This window comes from Ovis aries, chromosome 1, assembly GCF_016772045.2.
Source record: "Ovis aries strain OAR_USU_Benz2616 breed Rambouillet chromosome 1, ARS-UI_Ramb_v3.0, whole genome shotgun sequence".
Classification (NCBI taxonomy): domain Eukaryota; kingdom Metazoa; phylum Chordata; class Mammalia; order Artiodactyla; family Bovidae; genus Ovis; species Ovis aries.
In genome coordinates, this window is record NC_056054.1 from 242,697,026 (window position 1) to 242,718,904 (window position 21,879).

Below are 21,879 nucleotides of genomic sequence, written 5' to 3' on the forward strand. Positions count from 1 at the left end.
TGGAGAAAGAGAAAAATAAACAGATTAGATAGCAGATCAAATGTAGATGAGGAAAAAATTAGTGAACTGGGATATATAGTTGAGGAAATTATTCATAATAACCTACAGAGACAAGGAAATATGAAAGTCAAGAGTCTCACGATAGGATAGGGAATAATAACTGCTATAAAAAATTTCTAGAAGAAATGAATTCAGTGAGGCAAAAAGGACAACATATCTTAAGTAATATAATTAAAAATTAACACCTATATAAATCACAGTGAGGTAGCAAAATAGTAAAGAAAAATAAGTAACCAGAAAGAAAAGAAAAATCTACTACAAACAAGACTGACAATTGCCTTCTTAGTAGAAAGAGTGGAAGCCAGAGAGAATAGAATAATGTCTTCAAAGTACTGATTTAAAAAACAATTTTAACTCTCAATTTCAATTTTCTTCAAGAATATCTCAAGGAGAAGAGCAAAATAAATAAGTTTTTTTTTTTTAAAAAAAGCACATTTTTTATTCACACAGACCATTTCTAAAGGAAATAATTCAGGAAGAAGGGACATAATCTGAGAATAATCATCTGAGGTTCAATAATACGAGCAAATAAAATGCTAACTATATTTGTGAATGTAAATGTGTTTTTACAAATAAATATCAGAAGAGGTTCAAGACAGCAGTGTAAGAACCTCTTGAATTCACCTCCTCCCATGGGAACATCAAATTAACTCCTACATATGGAATAATTGTGGCTTCTCCAGTGGCTCAGAGGTAAAGAATTTGTCTGCAATGCAGCAGATGAAGGAATCATACATGACTGAAGTGACTGAGCACACACACATGTACATGGAATATTTCCTTCTGAAAAAAAGGCTGAAAACTAGCTAAACAACTCTTCAATGATGAAGGATAAAAAGATCAATATAGGATGGAGAAACAGATGTGTTCTCACCAAAAAAATGCACATCTGGTGTGGAGACACACAATTGGGAGGGCTCTCACAAATACAGAGCTTACTAGAAGCAGAGGGTTGGTGCCCTACTTCAGGCACTCCAAGTCTTGGGACCTGCACTGGAGAAATGAGCCCCCAAACATCTGGCCTTGGAAACCAATATGGCCAAGGTTCAGGACATTCAAAGTGCTGCAGGGAACAGAGATTCCTCTCTTAAAGGGCTTACATGCAGACTCACCCCAAGACAGCACATAAGCTGCAGTTTGAAAAACATCTAAATGATATTAGCTAGTGAAGGGGGTTAACTAGCTAACCTTAAAGCATGTTCTAGAGGGAAGAGGGCCTGTGGGACTTTCCAGATAAAGCTGCTAGCATTTTATGCTCTTATGTTCTCATTCTACATTGTAAGGGCCAGCACTAGTAGGTGCCAGTTTTGCTACTGTGCTAGTGCTGGTGATCATACTCTGCCAGCAGCCTTGTTAAAGCCAGCAGACATGCCTTGGTTCCAAGCTCAACTGCAGTCCTGCTAAAGCCAACAGATATATACAGTCAACACAGGGGGATATCCCTTGATCACCTGACTCTGGTGGCCAGGGGTGCTTGGGCTTCTGGGCCTCAAGTGACTGAAACAGTCTGAGAGATAGTTCTTCACAGGCTACCGTGTGCCAGACCATGACATAGACAGGAGGCTAAAACATAGCCCTAGTCTTCCTATGAAAAAGTCTTCTTTACTTGGGCTGGAGTCTCAGCTTGAGGGGCAGGTTTCAAGTTTACCATACATCTAGAGGCCATGAAGTTGTTCTCAGGGAACATAGGCTGGGGGGTTCTATTGTACTCTCAGTCTTGCTTCAGCTCAAATTATTCACTAAGAAGGAGGTTACACATTCATCTAGAGTCCCAGTATCTGCAAATGTCACCAAGGGATACACCCAAATTACTTGGTTTGGAGTCCAGCAGGGTTTATGACTATACTCCCAAAGAGCTGAATATATTTACATACCCTAAAAACTGCTGCTTGAGGATATGGCATCCAGTGAGCCTGTAACTAGGTCCTGACAGATTCCTCCTTTGAACACTGAAAAGTCTTGATTTCAACCACTGGAACCTATCAACAACAAATCTGGGTGCTTAGATAATCACAAAAGTTTGAGAGATAACTAACAGCAAGGGTTAGGTAAATGATAAGGTTCATCTCCTATACAAGACCATTCCTTCAAGACTGGGAGAGGTAGCTGCTTTGCCTAACATAACACAGAGTCAAGCAAAATGAAGAAACAGAGAAATACACTCCAAGTGAAAGATCAAGATAAAACATCAGAAAATAAAATTTAATGAAATGGAGATAAATAACTTACCTAACAAAGAGCTCAAAATAATGGTCCATAGAAATGGTCACTAAACTCAGAAGACTGAATGAACACAGTACATTTTTATACTCTGCAAAAAGAAAACCATTAGAACTAATAAATAAATTCACTAAAGTTGCAGGTTACAAAATCAATACACAAAAACCTGTTGTGTTTTTATACACTAGAAATGAACTATCAGAAAGATAACTTAAGAAAAGAATCTCATTTACAAGGAAATCAAAAAGAATAAAATAACTAGGAATAAATTTACCAAAAAGTGAAAGACCTATACACTGAAAACTATAAGACACTGATGAACAACTGAAGAAGACAAATAAATAAATGGAAAGATATTATGTGTTCATGGATTGGAAGAATTAGTTCAGTTCATTCACTCAGTCATGTCCAACTCTTTGCAACCCCATGGACTGCGTAATGCCAGGCTTCCCTGAATATCACCAAATTCCGGAGTTTGCATAAATTAATGTGCATCCAAGTCAGTGATGCCATCCAACCATCTCATCCTCTGTTGTCCCCTTCTCCTCCTGCCTTCAATCTTTCCCAGCATCAGGGTCTCTTCAAATGAGTCAGCTCTTTGCATTAGGTGGCCAAAGTATTGGAGTTCCAGCTTCAGCATCAGTCCTTCCAATGAATATTCAGGGTTCATTTCCTTTAGGATGGACTGGTTGGATCTCCTTGCAGTCCAAGGGACCCTCAGGAGTCCTCCAACACCACAGTTCAAAAGTATCAATTCTTTGGTGCTCAGCTTTCTTTAGTTCAACTCTCACATCCATACATGACTACTGGAAAACCCATAGCTTTCACTATATGGACTTAATATGCTGTCTAGGTTGGTCATAGCTTTTCTTCCAAGGAGCAAACATCTTTTAATTTCATGGCTGCAATCACCATCTGCAGTGATTTTGGAGCCCAAAAAAATAGTCCGTCACTGTTTCCATTGTTTCCCCATCTATTTGCCATGAAGTGATGGGACCAGATGCCATGATCTTCATTTTCTGAATGTTGAAGTTTTTTTCAGTCTCCTCTTTCACTGGTCCATATTTCCTAAAGTAAATAGAACAAATAATCCTAAAATATATATGGAACCACAAAAGATACTGAAAGTCAAAGCACTCTTGAGAATGAAGTACAACACTGTGGGCATCATGCTCCCTGATTTCAAATGATATTAAAAAGTCATAGTAATCAAACTAGTATGATATTTGTATAAAAACAGATACATAGATAATGAAAAGGCATAGTAACTTCAGAAATAATGCATGCACATATGATTGATTTATGACAAACTAGCCAAGAATATACAATGGGAAAGTATTGGCTCTTCAATAAATGTTAATAAAACTGAATAGACACATGCAAAAAACTAAAATTAGACTACTGTCTTATACCATTCACCAAAATAACTTAAAATGTTTTAAAGAATTAAATATAAGACCAGAGACCATAAAAATCCTACAAGAAAACACAGGTGATGAACTCCTTGATCTTGTTCTAAAGGAGGAATTTTTGGATCTGACTCCAAAGGCAAGGGCAACAAAAGCAAAATAAACATGTGGCTTTATTTCTTGTTTTTTAAGGAATCTCCATACTGTTTTGAATAGTGGCTTTATCAACTTACATTTCTACCAACAGTGCAAGAGTTTTCCCTTTTCTCCATATCCTCTCCAGCATTTGTATTTTGATGTAGATTTGTATTTGTAGATTTTTTTATGATGGCCATTTTGACTGGTGTGAGATGATACCCCATGGTAGTTTTGACTTGCAATTCTCTAATAATAAGCAGTGTTGACCCAGCAGTCCCACTACTGGGTATTTAGCCTGAGAAAACCATAATTCAAAAAGACACATGTACCCCAATGTTCATAGCACCACTATTTACAATAGCTATGACAAAGAAGCAACCTGAATGTCCATTGATAGATGCATGGATAAAGAAGCTGTACACACACACACACACACACACACACATAATGGAATATTACTCAGCCACAAAAAGAAATGAATTTGAGTCAGTTAAAGTGAAGTAGATGAACCTAAAGCCTATTCAATGGAGTGAAGTAAGTCAGAAAGAGAAAAACAAGTATTGTTAATATATATATACATATATAGTATATATTTGAGGGAAGCTCAAAAGGCAGGGAATATATGTATACTTATAGATGATTCATGGTGTTGTACAGCAGACACCAACACAACACTATAAAGCACTTATCATCCAATTAAAAATAAATTTAAAAAACAACACATGAAACTACATCAGATGAAAAAGATTCTGAACAGCAAGGACACCATCATCAAAATGAAAAGGCAACTTACTGAATGAGACAAGATGTCTGCAAATTTATATCCAACAAAAGTTAATATCCAAAATATAATTAGAACTCATACAACTCAGTAGTAAAGAATACACTACAAGCATTACAATATAAATTTTTAAATGGGCAGAGAATCTGAATAGACATTTTCCCAAAGAAGACATGCACATGGCCAAGAGACACATGAAAAGATGCTCAACATCACTAATCATCAGGGAAATGTAAATTAAAACTTTAATGAGATGTCAGCTCACATCTGTTTGAATCACTGTTATCTAAAAGACAAGAATAACAAGTGTTGGCAAGCATTTGGATAAAAAGGAATCTGTGTACACTATTGGTGAGACTGTAAACTGGTACAACTACTATGGTAAACAGTATGCAGGTACCTCAAACAACTAAAAATATAACTTCCATATGATTCAGAAATTCTACTTCTGGGTATTTACCCTAACAAAATAAAAACTTTACCTTGAAAAGATATTTGCACCCTCATGTTCATTGCAGCATTATTTAAAGTAGCCAAGTTATGGAAAATATAATGTAAATATAATGTAAAATGTAAATATCCATCAATAGATGAATGGACAAGGAAGATGTGGTACACTTATGATAGACTACTATTTAGCCATAAAAAACACTGAAATAAGTCAGAACAAGAAAGACAAATATCACATGATTTCACTTGTATGTGGAATTTAAAAGACAAAACAAACAAAACTGAACCACATTAAGCTAATAGAAGAGATTGGAGAACAGGCAAAATAAGGGGAAAGAATCAAGATGTAAAAACTTTCTACTTATAAAATAAATAAGTCGATATGATATATAACATGATGACTCTAATAATATTGTATTGCATATTTGAAAAGTGCTAATATAAAACATTTTAAAAGTTCTGTTTACAAGAAAAAATGTTGTAACTTTATATGGTGGTAGATTGTAACTGAACTTACTGCAGTGATCATTTTGCAGTGTATACAAATATCAAATCATTATGTTGTATATCTGAAACTAATACAGTATTTTATGTCAATTGTGTCTCATAAAAAACAATAGTAGCAAATGTCTAATTTGTGAGATCAAAAAAAGCAACACTAAAATAATAGGCAACAAAAGTGAATAAGCTGTGAGAAAATTACTAGAATTACAATGTCATAAGGTCTTTGTATTGTTCAGGAGGTGAATTAAGTGTGCATGTTAATTTCATGGACAACCACTGAAAAAATGAAAGGACTTTATAAACTGCAAACTAGTAGAGAGGAGAAATAGGAATAAAATACAAGCAAGTAAACAAATGAGTGAAAGAATCTATTTCAGGGAAAGAGCAAGAAGCAAAAAGCATAGACAAAGTGGGACAAATAGAAACAGGAAATTAAACTGGTAGAAAAGAGCTACCTATTCAGGTATATCAATATGTCAATTAAATATATTCTATACAATATCTTGGACTTCCCTTGTAGCTCAGTTAGTAAAGAATCTGCCTGCAATGCAGGAGACCCAGGTTCAATTCTTGGGTTGGGAAGATCCTCTGGAGAAGGAAATGGCAACCCACTCTAGTATTCATGCCTGGAGAATCCCATAGACAGGGGAGTCTGGCAGACTACATACAATCCATGGGGTCGCAAGAGTTGGACACAACTTAGCAACTAAACCACCACCATCACACAATATCTTATAATACCTACAATAAATGTAAATGGCCAAATATTGCAAGTAAAAGAATAGATATGGTTCGATTTGAGTTTTAAAATATTCAGAGGCTCTATATAGGAGACAGACCTAAAATAAAGACAAAAAAATTGAAAGAAAGTAAAAATGGGATAAGTTAACAGAAAAATGCTAACCATAAGTAAGCTAACAAAGCAAGGTCGCTATCAGGAAAAAAAAAATAGATGTTAGGACAAAAAACACTATTAGGGGCAGACAGAGGGTAACTACATAATGATAAAAGTTTTACTCAGAAGATACAAAAATTCTAGGGTTCTGTGTACCTAATATAAACCTCAAAATATAGAGAAACATGTTATATAGTTAGTGAGAAACTCATCATCATAGTGGAAAATTCACACAGTTTTTAATTTTTACTCATTGTAGAAGACAGAACCTTAGTAAAGTTATTTAAATTTGAACAAAAATATTAAGAAGATTGATTTAAAGAATGTATGTAGAACTCTGTATCAAGCAAGTAGATAATATATTTTCAACAAACAATTTTTTATAAAAATTTTTCTCATACTAGGTCAAGAAGGAAGTCTCAACATGTTTCAGAGAATGGGTATAATTTGGATCTTAGTGTCTAAGCAAGTAACAGTAAATTAGATATTGATGAAGATACACATTTTAAAATATTTTGTACAGGAAAACATGTAAATAAGTCAGGGATAAAAAGTAACACAATAAACATTTTAAAGTACATTAAATTGAATAATATTATATTTTAAAATTTTTAGAATGCAACTAAAAATGTTAAATAAATACTTTTGAAGAAGAGAAAAAAAGTGAAAAATTAATGAACCTAGTATCTATATAAAAGGTTAGTAAAAGAACAGAACAAACCCAAGGGACCATAAGGAAAGAAGTATTGAATTACTGATCAAAGATAAATGAACAAATAGGATTCACATATGTTTTCTAGATAGAAAAGAACTTTCAAAGCAATTAAGTCACAGAGTAAAAGACTGCTAAATTAGAATATCTTAACTTCTGTGCATGTGTGCTCAATTGCTTAGTCATGTCCAGCTCTTTGCAACCCATAGACTATAGCCCACCAGGCTCCTTGTCCATGGAATTTTCCAGGTAAGAATACTGGAGTAGGTTGCCATTTCCTTCTCCAGATCTTAAACTTCTGTACCTCAAGACAAATCATAATACTAAACTTTCAACAGCAGATAATAAAGTAGCTAAAATATATGATTCATAGAAATAATATCATTATATTAATAAAAAATTTTACTTAAGTGAGAAAAAAATCAAATCTCAAATGAAATGGATATATAATATTAAAAACTAATTAATACAGCCATTAATAAGGGAATACAGATAACCAGTAACTATATGAAAACATTTTCAAAAACCTATCAAGTAAAGGAATAAACAACAATGAAATATCTCTTTTAATTTTTTTTCCCAATCAGGTTACAGGAATAAGAAACTCAAGAGCTATACATACAACTTTGGGGGGACAAACTGAAAATATCCATTAAAAATTATAATGTTGATATTTTTTCATATGTATTGCTTTCTTCCAAAAAATGAAGAGATGCAGACAATTATGTAGGGCTCCCTTGGTGGTACAATGGTAAAGAATCCACCTACAATGCAAAAGCTGCATGAGATGCAAGTTCAATCCCTGGGTTAGGAATATCTGCTGAAGAAGGAAATGGCAACTCACTCCATTGTTCTTGCAGAAATTCCATGGACAGAGAAGCCTAGCAGGCTATATATAGTCCATGGGTCACAAAAGAGCTGGACAAAACTTAGTGACTAAACAACAACAGACAATTCTGTGTACATTAGTAAACAGAAATGTATACTCTATGTTGCAAAATTCACTCTAATAAATAAAAAATGTTAAAATCTAAAATGTAAGTTATAAGATTTATTAATCACATTATAAACTATCCATGAAGTAGAATGTTAATAACTCAAATGCTCAATGACATGAATATTCAGTGTATATTATTTAATGAAAAAAGTAGGATATAAGCATATCATAATACTAATTTATGTACCTGGAAGGAATTTAAATCAAAATATTAATGGTAGATCTTGGAGAATTGAAATTATAAAATTTTCTCTTTGGTATTTCTATATTTTTCTGTATCGAGTATACACGAATGAGAAAATACAGAGGAAAATAAAGTAAGGTGAAATTAGTTGCTGTTCTCTAAGGGAAACAAATTAATATTATATTCAAATTTATTATTTTGGTGTATTAAGAGTAGTCAAATAACCATACTTAATCCTTTAGAAGTTGCCTGTTACTGCTATTAAACCAGCTTAATCATATTTGTATTTCATTTTCATTCTAGGACTACATGTATTTTGAACTCTGGTCATAAGAGTCAGCCTGAAAAATCATGCCAGATATTACTGGCATTAAGTTTTGCCAGTCCTCACCAAAATTAAACAACTTTTACTTAGAATATATAATAAAGTTTTATTTCACTAAAATTATTTGTATGATTTTTTTTTCCACATAATAGGACACACAGCATTTAATTTTCTACGTACTGAACCACACCAAAAATTTAGGAACTTAGAAATGATCATTGGAAGCAAAAATAAACAAATGGAATCTAATCAACTTTATAAGCTTTTGTACAGTAAAGGAAACCCATGAACAAAACAAAAGACAACCTACAGGCTGGAAGAATTTTTTGCAAATGATACTATCAACAAGGACTTAATTTCCAAAATATACAAATAGCTCATACAACTCAATAACAAAAATAACAAACAACCCAGTCAAAAAATGGGCAGAAGACTTAAGAGACATTTCTCCAAAGTAGACATACAGATGGCCAATAGACACATGAAAAAATGCTTAGTATCATTAATTAATAGAGAAATGCAAGTCAAAATTGCAATGTTGTATCATCTCACACGAGTCAGAATGGCCATCATCAAATGACAAATAGAGAGGGTGTGGAGAAAAGGGAACCCTCTTACATTGTTAGTGGGAATATAAATTAGTGCAGCCACTATAGCAAACAGTATGGAGGCTCCTTAAAAAACTAAAAATAGCATTGCCATATGATCCTGCAAAGCCACTCCTGGGCACATATTTAGAGAATACTCTGAATTCATAAAGATCCATGCACCCCAATGTTAAAGCAGCACTGTTTACAATAGTCAAGACATGGAAACAACCTAAATGTCCAATTACAGATGAATGGATAAACAAGATGTGCTACATATATACAATAGAATACTATTCAGCCATAAAAAGAATGGAATAATGCCATTTGCAGCAATATACATGAACATAGAGAAACATACTAAGTAAGCTAGATTGAGGAATGACAAATGGCATATGATATCACTTACAAGTCTAATCTAAGTAGAAAATGATACAAATGAAGTTATTTACAAAATAGAAATAGATCCATAGACACAGAAGACAAACTTACGGTTACCAAAGGGGAAAGGTACACAGGGATAAATTAGGAGTTTGGGATTACCATATACACACATACCATTTTATATAAAATAGACAACCAACATGGATTTACTCTATAGCACAGGGATTTATATATGTATAACTGAATCACTCTGTTCTATACCTGATGGTAACATAACATTATGAATCAACTATTCAGACATGACTTAGGAACTAAACAACAAAAATATACTTCAATGAAAAAAAAAAAAGATCATTGTATTTAGCTGAGGATTCTGCTGTATAATTCTCCTTATCAAGTCCTGGATCATTCATGCATGTGCAGTCACTTAACAGATTGGCTGGGGACTGTCTCATCCCAGATGGTCTCATTCATATGTCTGGCTGTTGCCTGAGTTAGTAGGGGCATCAGGCCACATAGCTTTCATCATCTAGAAGGCTGGCCAAAACTTACACATGATGACTATATTAGAAAAGCAGCAGGAAAGCAAGCTCAAATGTTCACACTCATCCCAAACCTCTGTTTCTATTATACCTACTAATGTCCCTTAGGGCTTCCCTGATGGCTCAAATGCTAAAGTGTCTACCTGCAATGCGGGAGACCCAGGTTCGATTCCTGGGTCGGGAAGATCCCCTGGAGAAGGAAATGGCAATCCACTCCAGCACTCTTGCCTGGAAAATCCCATGGACGGAGGAGCCTGATAGGCTACAGTCCATGGGGTCGCAAAGAGTCGGACACGACTGAGCGACTTCACTTTCACTTTCTAATGTCCCTTAGCCAAAGCAAGTCAAATAGCCAAGTCCAGATGCAAGAAGTGGAAAAATAGACTCTACTTCTTTATGGGAAACGCTGAAAAATACTGCGGCTTTTTAATTCTCTCCTTCTACCACTTTTTATTCTCCCTTTTACCCCGTCCACCCGCCGGTTATAATTATTTCATTCTCCCCACATGCAAAGTATCCTCAACCTTCCCAGAACTTCCAAAATTATCTTTCACTTACAGCATCAGGCTCAAGTCTAATATCATGTGATGTGCATCATTTGTGAATGCAAGCAAGGATACCTGGATGCAGTTTCTCTTGATTCAGAGACTTCAAAACTAAAAAGACCCACCAAAAAATAGCACTGTGTTTTGTGCTGTGTTCAGTCATGTCCGACTCCATGGACTGTGAGCCAAGGTGAAAATAACTACAGTAAACAAATGGTACTGATCAATAGCAGTTTTAGAACTCAGATGGACATATGCTGCCAGCTCCCCTTACTCTAGGAACAGACAATGTTCTGCACTCTGGCAGTGGCTCTCTAGTCCACTGTTCTCTGTAGCTATGACTTTGGGGATTTTGGCTCTGCCTTCTGAGACATTTTCCTTCTCTAAATTAAATGGCTATGTTTTTAACTGAATAGTTTTGTAGCCCTTTTCCTACTTACAAAAAGGTGGAGATAGAAGTTTTTAAATTTTAAACTGTCTCAGTCTCTTTTAAGTCTCTGTCAATATAACTCTCTTAAAAACTCTGTGGCTTTCCATGTATCAGATTTAGAAAAAGCTACATTCAGTCTTCTTTTCAGGTCGGGCTTCTATCTCTGAATTTAATAACAAGAGTCTAGTTTATATGTAGCTGGGTTCTGAAAGCAACCAGAGGACACAACCTTATGCATAAGCACTTTTCAAGCCTCTGTTTACGTCCCATTGACCAACTCAAGTCACATGTCTAAATCCACATTCAGTGGACTTTTAAAGAGATCCCATTCCTTGATTTGAGGCACTGTAAAAACATTTTTTTCACAATCCACCACATTATTTAACGGGTGATTTTTCTTGATTTGAGTGTGCCATAGATTGACTATTTCTGTCCCTCACAACTGATATTTTGAAATTTAATCTCCAGTGTGATAATATTGGAGGTGGGACCTCTAGAAGGTGATTAGTTCATGAGAATGGAGCCTGCAATGAATGGGATTCAGGCCCATATAAAAAAGGCCCCCTCAGGGAGCTCCCCTGCCCATTCACCATGTGAAGGTTTAGCAAAAGACTATAGTTCAGGAAGGGGATCCTCATTAGACACTTAATCTGCCAGCATCGTGATCTTGGACTTTCCAGATTTCAGAACTGTGAGAAATAAATTTCTGGTGTTTATAAGCTACTCAGTCTATGGCATTCTGTTATAGCAGCCCAAACCGACTAAGTCAGTGTTACTTAAAAAATAGTTTTTTGTTTTCTTTTCCTTTTCCCACTTCTGGATATTTATTGAAGAAAAAAAAAAACCAAAAAACACTAACCTGTGGGAGACAGGAAGAATAGAAGAAAAGCAGGCCCCAGCAAGGAATTTATAATTATTGATAAACTGGATGCTTCAAGGCATGAGACTCATGGAATAAGTCCAGAGGGAACAGTTCATAATCTTGAAAACAAGATATGATCCTGGGGTTGGAAAACAGACCCCAGACTGTTTCCCAGCTGGAGTCTCAGAGTCACATGTTTTACATATCGGAAGGAAAATCTATAGATAAGAATATTAGTCTTACTTACTAATTTGTTATTGATTACTGTTTCTTGGTTACTTAATGGTTAATGATCACTTTGTTCTTTGGCCCTGAAGGCCACATGAGTTATAGCTTAACTCTCTGCACATTCTTTCCTTCATGGCTGAGAGCATAGTAAAGCTGGCATGGATTCAGTTTTGGCACCTTCACCTTGGAGGAGTCTTGGCCCCCTGATCCTCGCCTTTCACTGAACTCACGTGTCATGTTTCTCATTCTCCCGCCGCATCACACTTTCTGCAACCCTGGTTGTCGAACCAGACTTGACACTAACTGGAAAAGATACATGCTCATTGTGTTGTTGTTGTTCAGTCTCTCAGTCATGCCCAACTTTCTGTGACCCCATGGACTGCAGCATGCCAGGATTCCCTGTCCTTCACCATCCCCCAGAGCTTGCTCAAACTCATGTCCATTGAATCAGTGATCCCATTCCAACCACCTTGTCCTCTGTCATCCCCTTTTCCTCCTGCCTTCAATCTTTCCCAGCATCAGGATCTCTCCTAATGAATCAACTCTTCACATCAGCTGGCCAAAGTACTGGAGCTTCAGCTTCAGCATCAGTATGTTCATTGAGGTGAATATGATTTCTGGTGTTCCTTTATCAGAAGTTAGTCGAAGTTTTTTCTCCTACTCCTGTGTTTCAGGGGTACGTCTTGAAGAAGTCAATGTGTAAATGCTGCCTATTTCTAAGATTCAAGCTCATAAATTTCTTTGGGTGAACAGGCTAATTTTCCCCAGGTAGTGTTAATGGAAAGTCAGATCTGGCTGCTCAACACTTGAAAGCTAATAGTCCAGAGGCAAGGTTGGTCAAAAGGAAGTTTGCTTTATTTTGGATACCAGCAACTGTTGGAGAGGGTCCACATGTCCAAAGGCCCACTCCCCACTGACAATTGAGGACAAGAGTTTTTAAATGGGGAGTTTCTGGGGTGTATAGGGAAAAGGAAGGGACTCCAGACAGAAACAGCAGTCAGCTCTGACAGTCATCTTGAAATTGGTCATGTGATTCTCTGACCAGCATCATCCTGATTGTTTTAAGTCCAGTTAATATTCAGGTCCAGGGTCATTTTTTTCCAGTTTTTCCGAGGCCAGGTCTTGGAATTGTGCCACCTATGCCAAGGACAGTCTGGTCCTCCTGCGGTTAACTTCTTCTGTCAGGTGGGGTTTTTAGTTTCTATAAGACAGCTCAAAGCATATGGCTCAGAATATTATTTAGTCTTTGTAGAGGAACTAAAGGTCCTTGACTTTGATTAATGACTAAACTATAATTATTTTATCCTGTTTGCTTTTCCTTTGTTTCTGGATTTTCTCACTTCTTAGATTAAATTTATTCTTTGACTAAAGCTATTCTACAGACAAAAGGCAGGCTGAGGAATTTGCAGGCAGAGGGAGGAAGGACTATAAGGTCCCGCTCTGTTTCAGTAGTAAGTGAAAGAGGCAAGTACCTCTGAGAGTCAGGATAGTGGAAGCAGACAAGAGAAAAATTAGAAAGATTCTCTAAGAATAATGCAAATTTATCTAATGTTTGTGCATGCATGAGAAAAAGGTTTTGATGAAAACTTTTCAGGTGAACGTGCATATCATCTGTAAATACATTGATGAGGCCCATGGCACACAAAAGAGAAACTCTTACAGGAATCTCTTTGCAGGAATGAGTCAGTGCTGCTGTCCATGTGCCAATCTATTAGCCCAAACCTCAGTCCAGTAGCCATCACTTTCAAGATGAATTTAGTCAACTGGTGTACCACACACTCACGTCCTTCAATAATGGTTCTGTGCTGGCAATCTTGACCTCTTTACCAATCTTCAATTTAGGCATTTACATTCATATTTCCACCATGATAATATGGAGAAATCTACCTGAAAGTTGGTGAAATGATAATGGGATTCAAGCCTATTAACCTTTTTTTTTTTTTTGTATTATGAGAGAAAACTATAAAGAAAGGGCTCCTTGAGACCCAGAATAATTCTTAGGTATAAGGTCAATTGCTCTGTGAGTCATGTGCCTGCTCATTCACTTCAGTCATGTCCAACTCTTTGTGAACCCAGGGACTGTAAACCACTAGTCTCCTCTGTCCATGGGATTCTCCATGCAAGAACACTGGAGTGGGTTGCCCTCCTCCAGGGTATCTTCCAGACCCAGAGGCTAAACCTGGGCCTCCTGCAGTACCAGCATTGATCCTCCTGCAGATCTTTTTAAAGTTTATTATTTTTTTTAATGAAGGATAATTGTTTTACAGAATTTTGTTGTTTTCTGCCATTCATCAACATGAATCAGCAATAGGTATACATATATCCCCTCCCGCTTGAACCTACTTCTCATCTCCCTCCCCATCCCACCCTTCTAGGTTGATGCAGAGCCCCTGTCTGAGTTCCCTGAATCACACAGCAGATTACCATCGGCTATCTATTTTACAGGACTGAGAAGGAGCAATGATTCCTCAAGAGACTGATCCAGACTTGCCTGTGAGTGTCTAGGAGGGAGATGTGGGTTGGTGCTGGCCTGTTGAAGGGTTGAGGGCACTGAGTATGCCAGTACATGCATGGGATCTTTTGAAGTAGGTCACCATTACCTCCACCACAGTTTGGCTCCAGGTAAAAAACAGGGAGGGAACACAGCTCCACCCATCAACAGAAAATTGGATTAAAGATTTACTGAGCATGGCACCATTCATCAGAACAAGACTCAGTTGCCCTCTCAGTCAGTCTCTCCCAACAGGAAGCTTCCATAAGCCTCTTATCCTTCCCCATCACAGGGCAGACAGAATGAAAACCACAATTACAGAAAATTAACCAATCTAATCACATGGACCACAGCCTTGTCTAACTCAATGAAACTATGAGCCATGCCATGTAGGGCCTCCCAAGACTGATGGGTCATGGTGGAGAGGTCTGACAGAATGTGGTCCACTGGAGAAGGGAATGGCAAACCACTTCAGTATTTTTGCCTTGAGAACCCCATGAACAGTTCAGTTCAGTTCAGTTCAGTTGTACAGTTGTGTCCGACTCTTTGTGATTCCATGAATTACAGCACGCCAGGCCTCCCTGTCCATCACCAACTCCTAGAGTTCACTCAGACTCACGTCCATTGAGTCAGTGATGCCATCCAGCCATCTCATCCTCTATTGTCCCCTTCTCCTCCTGCCCCCAATCCCTCCCAGCATCAGAGTCTTTTCCAATGAGTCAACTCTTCGCATGAGGTGGCCAAAGTACTGGAGTTTCAGCTTTCAAAGAAATCCCAGGGCTGATCTCCTTCAGAATGGACTGGTTGGATCTCCTTGCAGTCTAAGGGACTTTCAAGAGTCTTCAACACCACAGTTCAAAAGCATCAATTCTTCAGCGCTCAGCCTTCTTCACAGTCCAACTCTCACATCCATACATAACTACTGGAAAAACTATGAACAGTGTGAAAAGGCAAAATGATAGGATATTGAAAGAGGAACTCCCCAGGTCAGTAGGTGCCCAATATGCTACTGGAGGTCAGTGGAGAAATAACTCCAGAAAGAATGAAGGGATGGAGCCAAAGCAAAAACAATATCCAGCTGTGGATGTGACTAGTGATGGAAGCAAGGTCTGATGCTATAAAGAGCAGTATTGTATAGGAACCTGGAATGTTAGGTCCATGGATCAAGGCAAATTGGAAGTGGTCAAACAGGAGATGGCAAGAGTGAACATCGACATTTTAGGAATCAACGAACTAAAATGGATTGGAATGGGTGAATTTAACTCAGATGACCATTATATCTACTACTGTGGGCAAAATCCCTTTGAAGAAATGCAGTAGCCATCATAGTCAACAAAAGAGTCCAAAAATGCAATACTTGGATGCAATCTCAAAATGACAGAATGATCACTGTTCGTCTCAAAGGCAAACCATTCAATATCATGGTAATCCAAGTCTATGCCCCAACCAGTAATGCTGAAGAAGATGAATTTTAATGGTTCTATGAAGACTTACAAGACCTCTTAGAACTAACACCCAAAAAAGATGTCCTTTTCATTATAGGGGACTGGAATGCAAAAGTAGGAAGAAACACCTGGAGTAACAGGCAAATTTGGCCTTGGAGTACAGAATGAAGCAGGACAAAGGTTAATACTGTTTTGCCAAGAGAACTCACTGGTCACAGAAAACACCCTCTTCCAATAACACAAGAGAAGACTCTACACATGGACATGACCAGATGGTCAACACCGAAATACAACTGATTACATTCTTTGCAGCCAAAGATGGAGAAGCTCTATACAGTCAGCAAAAACAAGACTTGGAGCTGACTGTGGCTCAGATCATGAACTACTTATTGCCAAATTAAGATTTAAATTGAAGAAAGTGGAGAAAACCACCAGACCATTCAGGTATGACCTAAATCAAATCCCTTATGATTATACAGTGGAAGTGAGAAATAGATTTAAGGGCCTAGATCTGATAAGAGTGCCTGATGAACTATGGATGGAGGTTCATGACATTGTACAGGAGGCAGGGATCAAGACCTTCCCCAAGCAAAAGAAATGCAAAAAAGCAAAATTGCTGTCTGAAAAGGCCTTACAAATAGCTGTGAAAAGAAGAGAAGTGAAAAGCAAAGGAGAAAAGGAAAGATATGAATGCAGAGTTCCAAATAATAGCAAGGAGAGATGAGCAAGCCTTCCTCAAGGATCAGTGCAAAGAAATAGAGGAAAACAATAGAATAGGAAAGACTAGGGATCTCTTCCAAGAAAATTAGAGATACCATGAGAACACTTCATGCAAAGATTGGCTCATTAAAGGACAGAAATGGTACGGACCTAAAAAAAAAAAAGCAGAATATAATAAGAAAACCTGGCAAGAATACACAGAAGAACTGTACAAAAAAGATCTTCATGACCCAGATAATCACAATGGTGTTGATCACTCACCTAGAACTAGACATCCTGGAATGTGAAGTCCAGTGGGCCTTAGAAAGCATCACTACAAACAAAGCTAGTGGAGGTGATGGAATTCCAGCTGAACTATTTCAAATCCTAAAAGATGATGCTGTGAAAGTGCTGCACTCAATAGGCCAGCAAATTTGGGAAACTCAGCAGTGGCCACAGGACTGGAAAAGGTCAGTTTTCATTCCAATTCCAAAGAGAGATGATGCCAAAGAATGTTCAAACTACAACACAATTGCACTCATCTCATGTGCTAGTAAAATAATGCTCAAAATTCTCCAAGCCAGGCTTCAAGAGTATGTGAATTGTGAACTTCCAGATGTTCAAGCTGGTTTTAGAAAAGGCAGAGGAACCACAGATCAAATTGCCAGCATCCTCTGGATCATCAAAAAAGCAAGAGAGTTCCAGAAAAACATCTATTTCTGCTTTACTGACTATGCCAAAGCCTTTGACTGTGTGGATCACAACAAACTCAGGAAAATTCTGAAAGAGATGGGAACACCAAACCACCTGACCTGCTTCTTGAGAAATCTGTAGGCAGTTCAGGAAGAAACAGTTAGTTTCTGGTTCCAAATAGGAAAAGGAGTACGTCAAGGCTGTATATTGTCACCCTGCTTATTTAACTTACATACAGAGTACATCATGAGAAACGCTGGGCTGGATGAAGCACAAGCTGGAATTAAAACTGCCAGGAGAAATATCAGTATCCTCAGATATGCAGATGACACCATCCTTATGGCAGAAAACGAAGAACAACTAAGGAGCCTCTTGATGAAAGTGAAAGAGGAGAGTGAAAAAGTTGGCTTAAAGCTCAGTATTCAGAAAACTAAGATCACGGCATCTGGTCCCATCACTTCATGGCAAATAGGTGAGGAAACAATGGAAACAGTGACAGACTTTATTTTGAGGAGCTCCAAAATCATTGCAGATGGTGACTGCAGCCATGAAATTAAAAGATGCTTGCTCTTTGTAAGAAAAGTTATGACCAATCTAGTTACCATATTAAAAATCAGAGACATTACTTTGTCAACAAAGGTTCATCTAGTCAAGGCTATGGTTTTTCCAATAGACATATATGGATGTGAGAGTTGGACTATAAAGAAAGCTGTGCACCGAAGAATTGGTGGTTTTGAACTGTGGTGTTGGAGAAGACTCTTGAGAGTCCCTTGGATTGCAAGGAGATCCAACCAGTCCATCCTAAAGGAATTGAGCCCTGAATATTCATTGGAAGGACTGATGTTGAAGCTGAAACTCCAATACTTTGGCCACCTGATGGGAAGAGCTGACTCATCTGAAAAGACCCTGATGCTGGGAAATTTGAGGGCGGGAGGAGAAGGGGATGACAGAGAATGAGATGGTTGGATGGTATCACCAACTCAATGGACATTGAGTTTGCGTAAACTCCAGGAGTTGGTGATGGACAGCGAGGCCTGGCATCCTGCAGTCCATGGCCTCGCAAAGAGTTGCACACGACTGAGCAACTGAACTGAACTGAGCTGATCTGTTTTTTATATGGTAATGTAAATTTCCATGCTTGTCTGTCCATACCTCTCATCTTCTCTTCTCCCCACCATGTCCATAAGTGTTTTCTCTATCTCTGTTTTTCCACAGCTACAAAATAGTTTTTAATAAATGATTTTCTTCAGTTCTCTCTACTGTGTAACTGACTGATAATTATTCATGATTATTTCTGGATATGGTTGGTTTCAATGAAAGATAAGATCCAAAGAACATATCTACATGTTCTCTACATGAGAACTACACAGACAACTGTCTTAAGGGGAACAAAAGAGGTAAAGACTCAGTGAAATATAATAAAACAAGGACTGAATATTTACACACAAAGGCTACTCTTACTCTTCTTTTTAAAGGGTTTGGATAGAGCAGCCCTTGTCATACAAAGATTGCCATTTCAGATTTTGAATAAATCCTATGCCTGTGGTTAAGGATTTCTGTCTGCAGAAGGAAGTAGTAGGTTTTGATTGCACAAGCTCATGCTTGAAATGGGTATGACTTGGATCATTCTAGAAAGATGAAATGGAAAATCTGAAGGAGTCAAAAATGGCTCATCTACAGAGAGAGGGCTCGACTTGAGTCACCTACTCCTTTTCAGTAAGAGGTAAATGGACCCACATGTATGCCCAAAAATGTTTACCGGGTGTTTGGCCTGGGAGCTTCCCTGGTGGCTCAGTTGGTAAAGAATCCACTTGCAATGCATGAAACCTGGGTTCAATCCCTGGGTTTGGAAAATCCACCAGAGAAGGGAAAGGCTACCCACTCCAGTACTCTGACCTGGAGAATTCCATGGACTGTATAGTTCTGTGGGGCACAAAGAGTCAGATATGACTGAGCAAGTTTCACTTCACTTCACTGGCCTGGGAAACTTACTTAAAGAATCCCATTCTTTGGCACATTCAGAGGGAGTGAGGGCTTGCTCCTTCCTTCCACAGGACATTGGCCTGTTAACTTCTCCCCAATTTTCTATAGTGTATAACATTTTTTAGCAGTCTTTTATGAACTTTTAATTACAAAGAAACACACACACAAGACTGACTCTCTCTTACCACACTGGCGATGAGACTTGGAACCAAACTGATTTCAAGAAAAAATAATACAAATATTTCATGCCCAAATTTTGTGAAGCAATTTAATGTCCAAATTATCTGTCTCATTCCCAGTTCCTACTATGAAAATTATCTGCCTAAAAGCCCTGAAAGTTACATCTACTTTTTTACTCTCCATCCAGGTCTGACAAAATCAGGGTATGGCACCACTGGGGCCAGGTACTCAGCCCCTCTAAACTGTGTCTGTGGTAACAGTACCTACTTAAAGCATTGTTTGCAACATTAAAATTTGATTATTTTTAGCACAGTGTATGGTACACACTGAATGATTTGTGTATATTAATATTACCATAGCCATATTCAATTGAATGTTGATAGTTCAGATAGTCTCATACCCACAGTGGAATATTAATATACGAAGAAAACTGGACCTTATTTACACACCAGTATCTTGTTTGTTTGTCTCCATTTATACAGATATAAACTCACTTTTTAGAGGCCAAAGGAGTTTGAAGTTGCTAAATTTGAGTATTTTCTGCTTTCACTTTGATCAGGCCTCCAAAGGATAAGCACAAAACACTAATATTTCAAAGCTCACATTCCAGAACAAAGTTCTAAACTATTTCTATGGGATAAATAAACTTGTCTCCAGCTCACAACTTATCAAATATATTTAATGCAATAAAACAGGAGAGGAAGATGAAGGATGAGCTATGTATCTCTTTCCAGTCTCATCCTCTGTGATTTGGGCATTGGTGTTGGAAGCCAGTAAAACTGATAAAGAAGAGACCATGTAGGCATTTTGACACAAGTGAAGTTGTTTTAGAGACAAAGTTTATCCCTACTGTTATAGATGAGTTGAGGCTCTCCTAGCTCTCTGAAATTAGAAGCTTTGACAGCACCTAGACCCACTGTCCTTGGTATGAAAAGTGATATTCCTACAACAGGTCATAGTACAGGTGAGGTTTCTTTAGATGACATTGGAGATGGATAAGTGGAAGCAAGGACCCAAGAAACAGCGAGCAGCATGCAATGTCAAGATAATAGGGATAGACCAAATTTTACAAATACATTAAGTACTTCTAGACTCTAATATGACTTGGTCACATGAAGAGTCTTGCTAATAACCTCATAGGGAGCTAGTGAGCCAGCAGGTACTTGGGTTAAGTTGTTATTTTTGTAATTAATACTCTGAAGAGTATTTGAGTTTTATCAGGTGCTGTGTGCTATGCTTAGTTGCTCAGTCGTGTCCGACTCTTTGTGACCCCGTGGACTGTACCCCTCCAGGCTCCTCTGTCCATGAGGATTCTCCAGGCAAGAATACTAGAGCAGGTTGCCATGCCCTCCTCCAGGGGATCTACCCAAGCCAGCAATCGAACCCAGGTCTCCTGCATTGCAGGCAGATTCTTTACCATCTGAGCCACTTGAAAATAACTTAGCTACACTAATTGAGGGGTGTTCTTGTTGGTATGTGTGTTTTATTTTCTGAATGTGAAACTCCAAGAAGTACCATTAACCTTGGGTGCCTCATTTTTTTTGTCACTTAATATGTGAACATGTCGGATTCACATATGCTCCCCAATTTATCAGCAAGTGAATACATTTGATATGAAATGAAATTCATGAAATGAAATTTTCAATTGCTTTACAGAAGCAATCCCACATGCAAAGTCTGCAGGGCAATTATCAGTACTCAAACTACTAGGTGACTAGAGAAATTTTTGGTTTAGATTAGTTTTAGTTTGAATTCCACAGTTTATAAGCCAAATGTCTACTGAATGACTGTCTAAAGGTAATTTCTACTTCTAAGCAAAAGAGTTACCTTTGCTGTTGTGTACGTATTATGAACACTGGTAGAACAGTACTGCTTTCTTGTTTTTTATGTGAGGAAAAAAATGTTAGAATCAATATGGTTACAACTGCACACAAGTCTTGGGACATTGATGCAGCCTGGAGATGCAGCTGTCTGGAATTAATTTTGCTACTACATGCGTAATTGTTGTAGATTATTTCTTCATGACTATGTATGTGTCAGATACATGTGACCACCCCACACCATCAATACTAGCTTAAAATGCTTGAAGTCATCAAAGCAGAGCTTCCTTAGCTTCTTACTAATCTACCAACAAC

At 37.6% G+C, this 21,879-nt stretch overlaps 1 protein-coding gene across 1 annotated transcript in view; it reads left to right on the top strand.

Annotated features, from left to right (window-relative positions):
• LOC101103112 (phospholipid scramblase 1) overlaps positions 1–8,750 on the top strand; it is a 33,404-nt gene extending 24,654 nt beyond the window's left edge. Inside the window, exon 7 of the mRNA XM_027959555.2 lies at positions 8,654–8,750. Coding sequence (XP_027815356.2) covers positions 8,654–8,750 — 97 coding nt within the window. The remainder of the gene's footprint in view (positions 1–8,653) is intronic.
• Positions 8,751–21,879: the final 13,129 nt, after the last annotated feature.